Raw genomic sequence first — 16,956 nt, forward strand, 5'->3', positions numbered from 1 at the left:
AAAAAGGAATTAGTGACTTATGGGAGGTGAACAGTATCATGGATGTTTCTGCTTTCCTGTCCTCAGGCGACATACCCCAGCCTCAAGGTAAAATACAGACTGCGATATTTAGTCACTGAACTGTTTCAAAGATGGACTAAACCTATGTAAGAACGTAGCCCCTGAGCCTAGCTTCCGGGACACGGCAGCTTTCTTCTTCCTTAGCAAGGGGAATTTCCCCCGTTTGACTCATGAGGGTTTTGTGTGTCTCATGAGGTCAGGGTCTTACTCCATCCTGGAATGGGATAGTTAACTCCTGCATGCCCCCGGTCGGTCATTTGAGGTGCAGGCTTGGGTACCACCTCCTTCTGGGAATAGCTTTGCCATACGCCATCCTATCAGCAGACAAGCGAGGCCTCCTCATCTTTGATGCCAACCCAGAATCTTTCAGTTACCCTGGGAGTCAATGTGACTCCTACCTTATTTTTAAGACAAAATTAACTTTTATTACCAACCTGGCTGAAATCAGGTGAGGAAAAAAAATATCAATCTGGAATGGCAGAGCTAAATAAACAATATTTACTGAAAACAAAAGTGTTCATCTTTCTTGATAAGCAAAATTTATTATAATCCTGTTGTAACAAAAATGCTGAATAGCCCTGGGGCAGGGGAAGCAAAAAGAAAACTGCCTTTGCAACATGTCTTTTCTGTCTAAATTAAGCAATATTCACATTTAAGAGACTGAAGGTAAAACCACAACAAAAACACAACAATCTTTTTATTTATGTAAATCGGATCAACACTGGACAATAAACCAATTTCTACCCAATACCATAACAGCTTGTCTATAAAGAACAGAAAAGTTCAGATAGAAGTCTACCTAGGGTCAAGCGGTAATTTTTTTTTAAAACCACCCATTCACAGAGGTATAGATTCACAGATAAATAATCCCAAACTACTTGCTGGCCATATTTACACATTCCCATTAAATTAAGCATAAATAAATATGTACACGCTGAAGCCTCCGGTACCCTCTACAGCTTTGTGCTGAAGAGTCAATAGATGGATACTTCTTGATTGTATGACAAAAACAAGGTTAGTAATTTAGAGACCAGCTCAAAAGAGTGGTCGGGCTTGGCATGTAAAGGATAGTGTTCATTCCAGTTTTTGAAAGAAACCAAAAAAAAATGAATTCCAATCGTTCTCTTTTCTTCTGCCCATAATTTAATACCCATCAAGCAAGGAGGGCCACACCATTGGGGGTTGGAGGAGACATCAGGTGGTCTAAGGGTGCTAATTCCTTCCCACAATTACACAGTACAAGACATCAGTGGTGATGACAAATGTGCTCCTCGACACTGGTAACCAGGACTCCTGCACAGAGGAACTTGGTGTGTGCAGTAAGTCCCGGAGACTGAGGTTCTATCCATTCATTCCTATCCAACTCCTGGAGAGAAAGTGATCTCACGGGGCCCAAGGACACATACCTCAGGTCTTTGAAAATATGTGTATGGGGGTGGAGGGGAAATGGAGGTGGAGGAGTTTGAAGGCCAGAAAGGAGAGAAAATAGGAGATCATTCATGACCAGCCTTGGGGGTGAGGGGGGTGCAGAAGGGTTTGGGAACCTGCAAAGCCCCCCACCCCCAGCAGGCGTGGGGGACACCCCTGCCTGGGGGGGCAGGGCACGGGACAGCCCAGCCACACCTCACCTGCTTGGTCTGAAAACAAAGCTCAAAGGGCCTTCCACGTTTCCCTCCACTTAAAAGGCAAACTCTTGAGTTAATCCTACTGTTTATTGATTTATAAGCCCAAGGAAACCAAATCTTTTAATAACTCAATTATCAGATCAGCGTAGCAATCCTGGCTAAGGAAAGCAAAGGGTCCTACATGAAAGGAAAAGAGGTGAAGGGGGAGGTGGCTCCCCAGGGGGGAACACAGGGTGCCCCAGGGCACCCGGTCCAGCCCTAAGAGTCCCTGGAAAATGTATGGGGACAATGCAACTGCAGAAGCTGTGGTCATGGGGCCAAACCTGTCCATCGTCTGTCCCTCTCTCTCTCTCTCTCTCTCTCTCTCTCTCTCTCTCTCTCTCTCTCTCTCTCTCTCTCTTTCTCTCTTTCTGTTCCTCTCTGCTGGGTAGCTACTGGTGGCCAAAGGCCTGTGCTGTGGAGGGACCCCTCCCACCTGCAGCCCGGGGGGGCTCTGCCCTTTTACCTAGAGGAGAGCTGGGTGTTCTCAGCCGCCTAAGCCCTTGGGGGTTGAGGCCCCGTGAGAAGGGCCGAGCGCTGAGGGCGAGCCTGCAGCCGCTGCCTGGGGAGAGCCGGGGCGCAAGCCCAGTCCACCGCCTCCTCCTCCTCGCAGGTCACACGCGTTGGGCGCGCTGCCCTGCAAGGAAAGGAGACGTTGGGTTCAGTGCCGTTCCCCGGCCTCCAGCAAGCAGAACACATACCAAGCCTCAGAGGTGGGGAGGGGAGGGCTGAGTGAGGGCCACACTTTCCAGAACGTGGAGGGGGGGGCTTGGTGGTGTGGGCCCCAGAAGAGGAACGGAGCTGGGGACCCCAAAACCACCTTCCTGCCACCCAAATGTTCCAGGAAAGCTCTCCTCACTTTACTAACACCTCGCCCAGCAGAACATCTCAACGCCTGTCCAGGCTGACCCTCGCCCTGACCCTAGCCCAGGGCCTGCCTGCACCACTTTACAGAGACGCTAGCATCTGCACTGGATGGAAGAGTCCTATCCCACCAAGTCCAGGTTTTTATTTCGACAGAAGGCTCAGATTGGGGCCTGAGAAAGAAGCTGGGCTCCACAGACGTGAGCAATATTAAGTGCATAGAAGGAATCCCCTGGAAAGATTCCCAGGGTAGCTGAGCAGGACGACTCAAAGCCCAAATGCATGCCCGTTTGTTTTGCATTAGCTAACCATTTTAGACCATCACAGGGTGTGGGGGGGTCTCATTCATAAAATATCTTGCAGGCAGGCAACGGCTGCACAGACACCTGACCATGCCACCCCTCCTGCATTCCCGTCAGCAAAATAATAACAATAATAATAATAGTGCTTTTCCCATTAAAACCGTAGACTTCCCCACACACACACAAGAGCCCAGGGTCAGAGAATCTAAGCTACCACAGTCCTGCACTCCTACAGCCCTTCCTTTTGCTTCCTCTGAAAGTTGCTTTTTCCTCCCCACCCCTTCCCCGGAGGGGCTTGGTTAACCAAGTTGATTCAAAGCTGCTAGCCCCCGTCTGGCCAATTTCTCAATGATTCCCTTTGAGCTTCTTTAAAGAGAGCCTGCAGAATCCTGGCACACTGGCTTTGATTAAAATAAAGTAAAATAAAAACCATAAACCAGATTGTGTGTGTGTGTGTGTGTGTATGTGTGTGTGTCAGTACCTTATAGATTGTGTAGGAAGCTGGAGTCTTCTTTGAACAAGCTCATAAACCATGCGGGCAACGCTTTGGGAAACAGAAGAGAATGAAACGGTACATACCCCTGGAAGGAATTACATACTAAGCAATGTATTCGTGGTGGTGGGATTTGTGTGTGTGTGTGTGTGTGTGTGTTTACTCTACTTCTTAAAATTGGTAGATGACACAAATGTTAGGACAAAGGCGAAACTCGCTGCAGGTGCCGGGAACGCATCACCTTTGTGAGAGGAATTTAGGAGGGATCTGAACCAAGTTATTTGCCTTGAATTTCCTCTGCCGTTCTGCAGGCGGGAACCATAAACAAGTAGAGGATGAGCTCCTACACGCCCTCCCCTACTCCACCCGTTTCAGGCCCTCCCTAATTAAGCACCCACGGCCCAGGAATTGCAAGGTGGGTGACCTGGGACCCTCTGGGCCTGGAGAGGGAGGGAGGGGCTGCTGGGGGAGGGGGCTAAAGCCACCCAAAGGGGCTGATCACACTCCTTTGCACCCCCACGGGCTCCCCACCACCGTGTGAGGGAAAGGAAGGCCGCGTGGAAAAAAAGGCTGGCTGGGGAGAAGGATGGGGGGGGAGAATGGAGAGGGGAGCTTCAAGGATTGCCTTTGAAAAACCAAACCAAACCAAACCCAAAAACCTAAGAATTAAAAAGTTCGTGCATCTCAGTGAACCCGCTCTCAAAGGTCTTGCCACCAACGCGTCTCCGCTGTTCTTCCAATAAGTTAGTGTCGTTTCACGTTTAGTCTTAGGTTTATTTTCCAAAAAGGGTAAGGGGGACACCATAGTGTCTTTTATTATCGGTATGACTAGGCTGGAAAAAACAGATTTGTAGAAGGTCCGGAGGGCAGTCCTCAAGGGCATCTTGACATTGGCATTGAGAAGCGACATCGACGCCGTGGTCAAGCCTCGGTCTGTAAGTTATTTAGCTTTCTCGTCTCTTTAAACTTGGTTTTGTGTTTTATTTCCTCCATGATTGTATGTGTCGTCTACCTACTGAAATTCTTCCAAAGCCAATCCAATATTGTTTTAAAGCTAAAATTAACTTTTGTTCTGTTCTCCTTTTGTATTTAAAACATTTTTCCTTCTTTTTTTTAAATTATTATTTGTTTTTTCATTTCCTGTGTTTTTCCTCCTTGTCGCCAGTTTTACTACCTGGGCCTTCCCCAGACGTGTGCCTGTTAGTGGAGGTGGTGTTCAAGAACATCTTGTCCAAGCCTTTGAGGGCTTCGGTGAGATAGTTCTGCAGGGCTGTCAGGGCTGCGCAAATGGCTGGGGCGCCGAAGCCGTGCGTGATGAGGCTGAAGTGCGTGAGACAGCTCTGGATCCCGGGTTCCAGGATGGGGCTGGGCCGGCTGTTCCCGATTGGGGTGCGGTCCTGCGCCAGCAGGTCGGTGAACTCTTTGCAAAGCTGCCTGCAAGGGGGTAGGAGGGGGGGGATGGAGAAGAGACTTCACCACGGGGGCCCTGGGGTCACTGCAGAGCTCGGCTAATGCGCGCCCTTCCGCTCTGTTTCCTTCTTTCCTTCCCCCAGCTCCTCCGAGGTCCCCACCCCCACCCCGACCCCAGCAGCTGGGGAGGGAGCGAGGTTCCATCCCCCATCAGCCCCCAGCCTGCCTCTCTGCGCCTCTGCGTGGCAGACACCCTATGTGTTTGTGCTGTGAATCATCCCTTTTTTTATCTCTTACCTGGCATTCTTTCCCCAAAAATAAATAAATAATAAACAAAGAAATCCTCCTTTCTCCTGCTTCTCCAACCTGCCTCTTAGAAATCACACACACAGACACACACACACACACACACACACACACACACACACAGAGCCCCGGAAGATTCAGGCCCCACAGCCACAAGACTGTCCCTCTCCTACAAACAGATTGCTAGAGCCTTGGCGCATGGCCCCGGGGCAAGAAGCTGTTTATTCGGAGACAGAATGCTGATTCTGTTCAGAAAGCAGAAACCTGTGTACCTGCAGTGTTTGGGGACTGAGGTATTTTCTACCTTCTTTTCAAAAAGAAAAATATCTTTCTCTCTCTCTTTCTCTCTCTCAATTTTTACAAGTGTGAGCTACTCCAAAAAAAAAATCACTGCATAACAGGATTGTTGCCAATATAGCAGATTTCCATAAACTTGAAATCAGATGTAAAGGCAGACTGTGAAGACACTAGGGAGGAAAGATTTCGTTGTTGTTGGTGGTGGTTTTTCAATTCCTCTAGGCACCTACAATTTCAGACATTTCCCAGCCTAAGGAGTCCTGTGCCCTAACTACGGATTGAGCTTCTTGAAGAAATGTCTAGTATCGAGGTGGGCAGGAGGGATGTAGGCCTGAAGGTAAAATGCCCAGCTCTGCCCGGCCAGCCACACACCGGCCAGCAGAACTTCTCCCGGTCACCTGACCCCACCCAGCTTCTGGTCCCTGGGGTCTTAAGAGAAGCAAAACTGTTAGGATCTTTGTCCTGGTCCCGAGGACATAGCCTGGGAGCTGACTGACAGTGCCCAGCCTGGTGATCAGGACCAGGTTTTGGTGTTGAAGGATCCTGGGACCTCCTTCCCCAGAGTTCTGCCACTTTAGGAACAGGCCAGAGGTCAACACCTACACCCTCCATCCCCTCAGCTGAAGGATGGCCTTGTAGATAGCAGATACAGCACACTGACAGGCACTGTATTCAAACCCTGCCTTTTCATTCCCAGCAGGCCCAGATGTCTTCCCATCTAGGGAGGAAACAAGGAACTGTTTCCAGCTACCAAAGGTAAAGTGTGTGTGAGTATGTGTGTGTGTGTGTGAGAGAGAGAGAGAGAGAGAAAGAGAGAGAGAGAGAGAGAGAGAGAGAGAGAGAGAGAGAGCTGCACTATCCTTGTTTTTTGGTTGTTTTGTTTTCTCAATGTTAATGCTCTACCACTGGAGGCACAGCTCTACTTTTTGGTGGTTAATTGGAGGGAAAGTCTCATGGACTTTCCCTGCCCAGGCTGGCTTTGAACCATGATCCCCAGATCTCAGACTCCTGAGCAGCTAGGATGACAGAATTAGTAGAGGGGCAAAACAATACAAACAACAACAACAAACTCTCCCACTTAATATCCTCCTAACCTTTCCAGTCAAAGGCTTTGGGGGAGAAGTCCAGGTATACATTTCTTGGGAAAGTTCCCTAGGTAATTCTGATTTTCACTCCAGGTTACAAAGTACTGGCAAAAATAATAATAATTTAAAAGGCCACAAAGCCCCCAAAGGGCAGACGCATTGCCCTGCAGGAAGCACAGAGGCTTTGTGAGAACCTGTTATCTGGCGCACATCCTGCTTCTGTGCGTCTATTTTTCCCACAAGGCACAACAGGTTCCACTGGCAGCAGAGAGGGAGAAGAGCAGCAGACACCCCCCCCCCCACAAAGATCTATCCCAGGCTAGCTGTTACATTAGGAGGAGAAGCTGTACGTGCCAGGGTTTGATCACTGCGGGGAGATGGTTAAAGTCTTTCCGTAAGTTTGTACTCATTACCCAAGTGCCAAAAAAAAAAAAAAAAAGAGGAGAGAACAAATGTTTAAGAGTTAAACATTTTAAATCTTCAAAGCCTCACCCAGGGTCTGTAAGCAATTAAAGTTCTGGGACATTAATATTTTTTGACCCTGTGGAAAGGGGCAATCAAATTCCAATCACGTCTCAAAAACATCTGGACAAATTTGAGCAAATGATTTTTCAGCCTTCCATATATTTCTTTAAATTACGCTGTCAACGGAACAAACCGCGCGTCCTGGAGCACTAAATAAATGAGAGCTGCTGGTTAGGCCAGCCCAGCCGGCCTTGGAGGGAGGGAGAGGGAGGGAGGGAGGGGGAAGGGAGGAAGAGAGAGAGAAAGAGAGAAAGAGAGAAAGAGAGAGAGAGAGAGAGAGAGAGAGAGATCATGGGGAGTGCAGGCAGGCAGGCGCATGCTCTGAGCACCGCCCACTTCAGGCCTGAGCCTGCTATAAAACACCCAACAATATGACATGGAACCCAAAGACAGGAGTAAATCAAATAAATAGAAAACCCACTGTAAAAGTTCAAATGAGCTCGAGACCTAAATTTAGCCAGAGATTTACTATTTTTCCCTCTGGAGTTGTAGTAAATTTTACAAGTCCACGGAAGATGACAAACACCACCGTCACAATTGGAGTAATCAGAGCTGTGGGTAGAGATGGGCCCTCGTGGGTGACATACAGACACCCTGGGCGGCACGCACAGCTCTGACGGGGAGTAGATGGGAAATCAAGGCAAAAACAGGCATCAGGGGTCCTGGGATGAGCTGGGAGGGAAAGGAGCCATTGGGGGAAGGTCTGCCTGGTATGCCTAGTGTTATGGAAGAGAATGGGGACCGCCTGCATTTGGATTAATAAATGCCAGACTTGGAGACTCACCCCCAGCCCCTCAACCCTCCCGACCCCTAGGGAAGAGGAGGTGGCACCCCAGCCTGGAAGCCCTTGGCACTTTCTTGTCCCAGAAGAGAACATCAACCTTGCTTCCCAAGCGGGTGGACCAGCAGGGTAGGAGCTGGAAAGGAAGGCTCTAGAACACTCACTTGGTGGCCAACAGCATGTTCTTTCTAGAGTGCAGGTCGCTGGGGTCTGTGTGCTGCCGGTTCAAATACTCAGAGACGGCTTTGGCAGGAAACTCTGTTTCACAGATATACCCAAAATCCCGAGCTAAGTGAACAGCTTCGCCTGCAAAGACAGTGGGAGAGAATCGTTGCCCTGTCCCCAAACATCCAAGGGCTGGAGTCACACACTTGTGCGCTCTGTTCAGATTTCCACAGGAGGCCAGGTGTTGGTGCAAGAGAAATGTAGGACAGAGGCCCAACAGTCACAAGGGGTCAAAGCTAATCTTCGTTCCCAGCCTCCCCCTGAGCCACGTCCTAGCTAGGCATCTCTTTGAATGGCCAGGACATTTTCATGTGTTGTCTAAATGGGGAGTTGGGCTGATCAATTCAAGAGCTACCTTTTCACTCAATCTAGACATTTGGCTAGATAGGCCAGCCAGATTCCTCCCCCACCCCTCCCATTTCTTTATAAAGATTCAGTTACACCTGTATTAAATAAAATTTCAACATCACCACCACCTTCCTGTAGTAGTATTAGGAAAAATGGCCCTTATTAATAACTAATACGTACAAGCATGATCCACACGGGTGAATGTCCACAGATATTGAGGAATATATGTAAAAAGTCTATGGAAAGATTGTTCTTTTCTGTTGAGCAGTGCAACAGTGATTCTCCTTGCCACCTTTCCACCAGGTAGTGTTCAGGTTTCTCTCCTTGGTGCATTTCTGTCACCAATGATCCTTTCAAGATTTTCCACTGCACAAAGATGCAGCTACAGAAAACCCGGGCATCTAAGGTATTTCAGAGCTTATGAGGAAGCCCCTTTTGAATAAAGATTATTAGCCTTTAAAGCACAGCCTTAGGGGGTTTGGGGAAGGATCACAAACATGAAAAGGAAGCATGTTGAATTATCCCATAGCTACATTACTTTTAAGGAGCGTGACTTACTTTTAATCATCATTATCATAATAACAAAGACTCCAGGCATGATGCTTACAAGGATCTATAAAACCCCAAACTGCCAACTGAAAGATTGGAATTTCAGTGGGATTTCCAGTTGCTTCCCTTCTCCAACCCAAATCCTGCTCTCTGGGCTAAGATTACCTTTGACTATTTTTCAAAATGAGGATTGTGATATGAGCACAATCCTAAAGGACAAGATGTGAATACCACCCCCTCCACACAACCTACCCTCCCCCTTCCAAGGGTTCAAAGTCAGCTGCTGATAAAGGGGATAAAGGGTAGTTGAAAATGTTGGAGGGCAAGTATAGGGCAAACAAATGTGCCTAAAAGATGGCAAAACGTAAGGCTGGTAAAGACGATGCCCCGGTGGTTGCTGTTTCAAGGTTTTAAGATGCCCTCCTCCAAAAGCCAACTCCTCCGTGAAAAAAAATGGCAGAAAGAGCCAAGACCAACAAGCCAGAGTCTAGAGAAAACTCTGTGCCTTCCTGGGTGAGTGCCATCTGGCTGGGTTTCCCGCCTGCTTCCACTCCCGGCAAACTGAACTCTAGATATGCTTGTTCTAGATTATGCAGATGAGCTTCTTTATTACATACCAGAAGATCACCCACAAATCCAATCTGATGAGCAAATTCCAGGCTGCTTATTACAATAACGGCTAGGCGCTAGTGTCTCACACCTGTCACCTTAGCTGCTCAGGAGGCTGAGATGTGAGACTCAAAACCAGCCCGGCAGAAAGGCAGTGAGATTCTTATCTCCAATTAAGAAGCCGGAAGTGGAGGTGTGGCTCAAATGGTAGAGTGCCAGCCTTGAGCAGAAAAAGCCAACCCAGAGCTCGAGGTCCTGAATTCAAGACCCAATACCGGCCCAAACAAAGCAACTACTACTACTACGGCTATTTCCTTCACAACTCATGACATTTCGACTGAAGACCTAACTTGACACTTTCCCATCCATATTTTCCCATCACCCCTTTGCCAGTTTTCCCCCAGGCAGCCCCGGCCTTCCCTGAGGCATCTTTCCCAACTGCCAGGCAGGCTGCAGCAGACAGGGCCCACAGCTTTCAGAACCAGCAGACTGGCTCCTGCCTGCAGTGTGTTTTCTAGCAGTGAAAACAGGTATGGATTTCTGCTTGAGGAATTTCTATTGCAAGAATTCCTAAGAAGGGGTTTGCAAGGCTGTAGAGAGCTGAGGTGAACCCCCCCCCCCCAGCTGGCACTGATCACGCTTGAGGACACAGGAAAGCCTGACAGAGTCCCTTGGCCATTCTAAAACTGCTGGCTCCTGCTAAGTCAAAGGACCTTTGAACTTCTCCCCAGAAGCCGCTTGACATCCAACTCATAGAGGCCAGACCATTGCAATGATTTCCCCTTAATCATGAACGGTGTAAAATGTCAGCCTCCAGCCGACAGGGAGGCTAGCCCCTGGAGCCGCTGTCCAGGCGGCCTCGCGTTCTTGCTTACCTTCCACCAAAGAGGTGAGCAACGTGACGTTTGCAGCTTTGCGTCTGCCTGCAGGTAAGTTCAAACCGATCTTTTCTAGCCTCTCGCGCAAAGATCTCCCCCCATTTTTCGATTTGGCTCTGAAATGGCAAGAATTAACATTCTGATTAACCTCAGTGTACTCCTGAAATGAAGTTTAGACTTAGCGATCCCAAGCCCAGCCTAGCCTGAAGACGTTTGAACTGGAGGTTGGCACTCCCCGCCACCCACCCCGTTTTCCCCCTTTCGGATATTGGCCGATAGTTTGCTGAGGTTTGCTCAATTTCTGCAATACAGAGCATAAAAAATTCTTTAAAAAAAATCTTGGGGGGGGGCAGGGAATGGATCCCAGATGAGAATCATTAGGAGGAAGATTGTCCGCACAGACACAAACATCCAGAGCCCTTAAACAAAACAAAGGAGGAACGGGGACCTCCGTGCTGAGGAAACAGAAAGACACACCCAGGTGGAAGTCCAGAGTATGAGGTTTAGGAGGGGAGAGAAGACTGGACTGGGGGTTCACCACCAGCCTCCCAACAGCAGGTTAACGCTTGAGTGGGGTCGCAGGGGGACCTTAAAGTACTGAGGTTCTCTAACTCTTTGAACAAGTTGCCTGCACCCAGGCTCCAAGGTGGAGCTGGAGACCTCCCGGCTCCAGTGCTCAGAGGACTCACTCCAATACCCACCCGGAAGGAGAAGGAGAGGGTTCCAACTAAGAAAGTTTCTGGGCCACACCCCAGCTGAAGTCTGGGCAGACATAGGCGGGAAAAGCCACCCCTGCATTCATTCATTCATTCATTCTCTCTCTCCCTCTCCCTCTGAGCTATTCGCCTGGGCTCTGAACGTGGGTTCATTCACCAACTCTTGTTCTAACGTCTCTTCATCAGCCACAGTGTCCCAAAGAATTTAACAGGGACTTGACCTGGGAGGTCACAGGCCACCTCTCCCCTGGGACCTGGGGACCCCTGGGACCCGAGTGCCGACAGTGAACGCTGTGAAGTGCCCTGTGGCTGGCTGGCTGTCCGCGGTGGGGGTGATCCCGAAGGGACTCGGTCGTGCTTAATGGAGGGCCACCGCGCACGACGCAGCGGTGGTGAGATCCAGGCCAGCGTCTCCAGCGGCATTTTCAAGCACGCCATAGAGGAGAACCGAGTCGGATTACACGAGTGTGAGGAGGACGGTTCCGGGATGCTCTGGGGGTGCAGAGCAGCACCCCGAGGTGCTTAGGAGCAGGGGGTAGGTAAGGCCGAGCCCGCGGGGGCGAGCGAGGCTGCGCGCGGTGCGCCCCGGGCGCGCGGAGGGGCTCGGCCAGCACGTGGCCCGCAGCGGCGCGCGGAGCCGGGCTGCGCTGGGTCTCCGGTTGCTAGGCAACCGCGTGGGGCTCCCCCCTCCGTGTCCAGCGAGCCTGCGAGCCCTACTCAGCGCGGCCGTCGGAAGTGGTTTGGGGGCTCCCGTACCTCCGGAGGACGCCGCCCAGGAGAGAAGCGTTGAGGCACTCGGGGGGCGAGAGCCGGCGCTGGACCTCCCCGACCGTCACCTTGTACTTGGAGGTGGAGCTGAGCAGGGACAGGCGGCCGGGCACCGAGCAGAACACCTCGCCCGTGTTGACCGACATGCCGCCCAGAAAGCCATCTTTATTCATCATCAGCGAGGTCACGGACTTGGGAGGAACCGGAACTAGAGAGAGGGAGACAGACAGACAGACAGACAGACAGACAGACAGACAAACACATTCGATCAAGGTTTCCATCCTGGCGACCTGGCCGGCAGGACGCGCGCGTGGGGACCCCGGCGGGGAGGCCCCGGGGCCGTGGAGCCTCTGCCGGGGGTGGGGGTGGGGGTCGGCTGCCCACCCCCTGGATGCGCGGCCTGGCCCGCCCCCTAGGCCACTGACGGGACCCTAGAAGCCAGCCCCCCCCCGTGCGTCCTCTGGAGAGGGGACAGCCCGCATGCCCGGGGAGTCACCAGGGGCTGGCTGAGGACGAGGGTCCCCCCAGGGCCCTGACCACTGTCCCCCTCCCCCCCTCTCTCTCTCTGTCTGGATTCAGATCTAGGACGGTCCCCAGGACCCCTGTACCCAAGACTGGGCAGGCCACCTGCGCAGAGGAGGTGGGGTGAGCACCACACACAGCTTTCCAGTGGGGTCCCTTCCTCCTCCCCTAACCCCCATCTGCAGGCTGGGGGCGACGCCCACCCGGGGGAAAGGTCACCCGGCCAGCGACAGGGTCCCCGGGCCGGCCGGGTGGTGATTTACACCGCTGCCCCTCATCCTCCGCCCTCCCCTCGGCCCGCAGGAGCCACGGCCTGGCCTCGCCCCCCGTCTCTCGTTTCGGCACAGAACTGATAACGAACGCGGCGCAGGTATGCTTCCTGCAGAAGTTAATCGGAGCTGACAGCCGGTGGCCACGGCTGCCCTGCGCGCCGGCCTGGCCAGGCCCCGCCCGGGCTCGGGTCTAATTGTGTTTCCGTGTCATCTGCACGTCAGGAGAGAGGTGGGAACGGGGAGCAGTCAGCCCCCCCAAACCCTGAAGTCTGGCCCCGTGGAATCGGACACCGCCCCAGCCCATTTTTCTCGCTCCAAAGCAGAGAAGATACACGTGCAGGTGACTTCTGATTTGCCTACATTGAGATGCCAGCCATCTGCTGTGTGTGTGTATACACGTTTGAGTGGGGGGGGGGGTTCCCTATTCCTATCTTGCTGATAAAGACTCTGTCCCCCCTTATATTCCTGACAGGAGAAAAGATGTACTCTCCTAGCTCTTCCTAGCATCTGGAGTCTAGAATTCTAGATGTGAGATAAGACGTACCACCTCCCTAGGTGGAGGGGATGAACCCCAGGATGCTCCTCACGCACCTTCTCCCACACATAGATCACAGCAGCCGGACGTCTATGATTGGCTGGAGACGTGTAAAAGCCAGACGGAGCCCCAAATCTTTTATTTACTAGGACTTTTCATTTTGCTTTTCGTAAACACTTTATATAAAGTGAACATAAAGCTTCGCCAGCCACAGGGAATGAAGACACACGGAAGCAGTTCCTTCTGAGACTGCTGCTTGGTAAATGTATTGGGTTTCTCCAAAATTGAGGCGTGGTCTCAGGAGATCCCCTGTGCTATGGCAGAGGGAAGGACTGGGGGGAGGGGTCCCCTTTCTTCTTGGGTCCTCATCTTCTTAGCAGGGAAGTTGCTTGCTTACCATGCCAGAAGTCGGTATAGCAACCAGACTTATGCAGCAAGTCAGTAGAGTACCCCGATTTCTATAACATCTGGAGTTTAAAGTCACTAAGTGAGTGGGTGATAGAGCTAGAGGAAACAAGCCCTCCATCATTTTGCTGTGGCCACAGCACGCGCATCTAATCTAATCTACCTGATTTCCCGACACTTCAGACTCCCATTCGAGGCACTCCATCCAAATGGTTCCAGAAGTTACCATTTAGTAAGCTACTCCCCCCGTAAATAGTGATGACTCTTTGCAGTTTTAATATGATGTATACTGTAGAAACAAATTCTATGAAACCCTCATTTTTTGCTACTCGGTAACACTTTCACAATACTACGTTAACAAAGAGCCCTACTCACTAAGTGGAAAACGCCACGTCCGGCCTCAGCTTTCTGCCCCTTTACACTGGAATTTTACCAGCTTGGGGTGGGGGGAGTTGGGACTTTGGGAAACACTTTATAACCTGCCCACACACGGTCCAGTCGTTAATTGCCTGATTTGCCTGACAAGGGCTGTTTTCTCTGAGGATGTGTGTCTCTCTCCCCCCGGGGTGTTTCTTCTGCACACCTTCATTATCACCTCAATGCCCTCCTCCTAGTGCCAGCCCCTCCCCAACCTCGGAGCGGTTCCCCTCCCCCAACCATCTTGAATGCAAGCGCTGGGGTGTCAGATTAGACCTGCCTCTTCGGATGGAAGTGTCACAATCTGGTTCCTCTAACCAACCCTCTGTCCACCCCGGGGCCTAGCGCTGGTCCCTTCCACTGTGTCCTGCAGATTCCTCACCCCAGTCTCCCTTTTGGCCCAAAGCTTCTACGTGTGCCCTTCCACCCCACACCTGCCTTACTCAGCTGATTAACCTCCTGTTTTATTCTCTTTGTCTTCCCCTTCTGCTTTCCTCCAGCTTATCAATAAATGCACCCAGCACCAGGGCCCGGTTGATTTGTTAGTAATTACGAGCACACACCGCTCCAGCTCAGGCAATGCAGAGATGACTAAGATAGGTTTAAAGCAACAGCAGGAAATAGCGAGGAGACAGAGCGAGGCAGAACTCAGCATGAACCTATTGGTTCTTTACATGTTTACAATTTTCTGCGCATGCATTAGAAGTAGTCTTTCCCCCCTTCCGTTCTCCCTTGGGTGGCAAATGCAACCTCTGGGTGCCGCCTCCCCAAACCTTTCTCATCCCTTTCCTTGAATGAAACGGTGAGGATGGAAATGGCTTAACGACGGATCGCTGGCTTGTGAGGGTGACTTGGAGCTGGCAGGAAGGAAGGGAAAACACTTACCAGAAAAATCTCCTTTTCTTATCATTTGTTGACTAAACAGAGCTAACGTGTTAATAGTCTAGCTGTTCATCTCTAATTTAGCGCAAACTTCCGTGTGAACGCGTAGCTTTGAGAACTGTGTGTCTGATGAGCTCCTGTGGGTGGGAAGATGGGGGCGGGGAGAGAAATCTTCCCCCATAGACTCCAGGGTTCAGGTGCTCTAAGAAGCGAGCAGCAAGGTAATACCCCTGACCACTCTTCAGCCCTGCCTCCTATAGGATCTGGGTCTGCGAGGTGGGGCACGGCATTAGCTTTCATCTGTCCTCACCTGAGGAGACCTTGAGAAAGTCACTCACATCTGCTCGGCCTCCACATGCTCAGAGCTCGTGTCTGGGTTAAAACGCTCTGAACTGCAACTGTTCCCTGGGTGGCTGCAGTCTATCTCAGGCTCTGTGGCTGAGAGAGAGGTGTTGAGCCCCAAGCCAGCCTCAGACATGGAAGCTGCTCTCGAAGCTTTTAGGGGGCGCTGACAGACTCCGTGTACCTCCTCTTCTAGGCAAGAAGAGACCATCTCCCACAGACCTAGTGGAATTAAGATTTGGGCAATTGCCTTGTCCCTCCTGCTGAAGAAAATCCTCATCGAAATGTGCGTGCGGGGCAGGGGTGGGGGTGAAGAGGCCAGCATTTATGGAAGAAGCAAAAACCAATGTAGAAGAGGGCAGAGACCGAAGTGAAACTAACCGAACAGGGCATCCCCCAAGATCAGGAAAACACGCCACACCTGTGAACTTGGACTCCAGCCTCACTGCCTTTCCAAGAAACCCCAGCACATTTTTTTGCTGTCTAAGGTGTCCAACAGATGGCATCCTGGCCCCTGATTGTCCCTTCCCCCCAAATCTCCTTCCGAAAGCCCAGGTAAGCCTTGTTTTAGGGTATAGGACAGTAGCCATGATCATTTCTGTTAGCATGGCACCTCCCCCATGCCCCGCCCACATTCCTAATCTTAATGGAACTGAGGGTTAAGAATGATTTTTTAATGTCTCGTTGGATTTTTAGACTGTTAATGTACCGAATCCTTCTCATTATTACTTTATTGATTGCTCATTGACCAGCCCCCTCCAAATCGTATTAACCACCCTCTGCCGGTTTAGATTAGGAGAGCTTAAAAAGCACCTTTCATTACCCCCTCCCCGGCTACCCCTGCCACCGACTGGAGACTCGGAGGCTTAATGGGAGCTCTAATGGGGCCGCCACGAGGAGAGGGCCTCGGTCCCTGCCGATTGCATTAATAGCTCAAAGGGGGCCAATACAGAAAATTAGCCGTAAACGAGCTCTGGAGATCTTCAAATGAAAGAGCCATTTATCAGGCCGGCTACCTCCCTCCACTCTACTGGGAACAACTCATTTCCTCTTAACTAAATTACTTCAGAAATGTCAGCTAAGCCCAGATAGCAAACATCACGAGAGAGGGAGCCGATCAGCGCCGGGGTGATACCAAAACAACAGCTGAAAAATGAGGCTGGTGACGTGCGAGAAGGGGCCCGGCCCTCATTAGAGCGAGGGGCCGGGGGAAACCGATCCCGAGCTGCCCAGACGCCAGGAACGTCCACGATGCACCGGCCGCGCTCTCACCAACAAGGTGCCACTTCTAGAAAACTCTGTGTCCAGCCCGTTAGAAAACAAACGACGCCACTCAGACCCTGGCTACTTGTTGAAAATCAGAATACTCAGTTCGGAAAACGTTCTCCCCCTGGACAGAATGGACCTGTTGATCCCTCCCTGGCGAGGAAGGGGCGGGCCGGAGGGGGCAGAGGGCACGCAGGGCCTTTAACCAGTGGCGCTAAACCAAGCACTTCTTAGTTTGCCTGTGGCTCTTTAAAGATATAAATAGGATACCAGGAACCTTTCTTCATGTAATAAAAAATACCCCAAGTATCAAAGAATGGAACTGACACTCATGTTCTCACCATTTCTCCACCTCAATCAATTAAGGTGCTCAGGATGCTATGTAGACTTTTTAAGCTGGAAGAAGGAGGAAGGAGGAGGAAGGAGGAGGAAGGA

At 51.1% G+C, this 16,956-nt stretch overlaps 1 protein-coding gene across 4 annotated transcripts in view; it reads right to left on the bottom strand.

Annotated features, from left to right (window-relative positions):
• Positions 1–582: 582 nt before the first annotated feature.
• The window catches only part of Tfap2b (transcription factor AP-2 beta (activating enhancer binding protein 2 beta)), a 28,073-nt gene continuing 11,699 nt past the window's right edge, over positions 583–16,956 (bottom strand). For 3 of the 4 annotated variants that reach the window (XM_013019262.1, XM_013019261.1, XM_013019263.1), the window contains 4 exons: positions 11,869–12,088; positions 10,394–10,512; positions 7,952–8,093; positions 583–4,817 (listed from right to left, as the gene is read on the bottom strand). In XM_013019262.1, the coding sequence (XP_012874716.1) occupies positions 4,517–4,817; positions 7,952–8,093; positions 10,394–10,512; positions 11,869–12,088 (782 nt within the window). In that variant the 3' untranslated portion in view covers positions 583–4,516. The remainder of the gene's footprint in view (positions 4,818–7,951; positions 8,094–10,393; positions 10,513–11,868; positions 12,089–16,956) is intronic. The other variant, XR_001175176.1, reaches the window with a different exon arrangement.

This window comes from Dipodomys ordii, unplaced genomic scaffold (genome assembly GCF_000151885.1).
Source record: "Dipodomys ordii isolate 6190 unplaced genomic scaffold, Dord_2.0 Scaffold44, whole genome shotgun sequence".
Lineage (NCBI taxonomy): Eukaryota > Metazoa > Chordata > Mammalia > Rodentia > Heteromyidae > Dipodomys > Dipodomys ordii.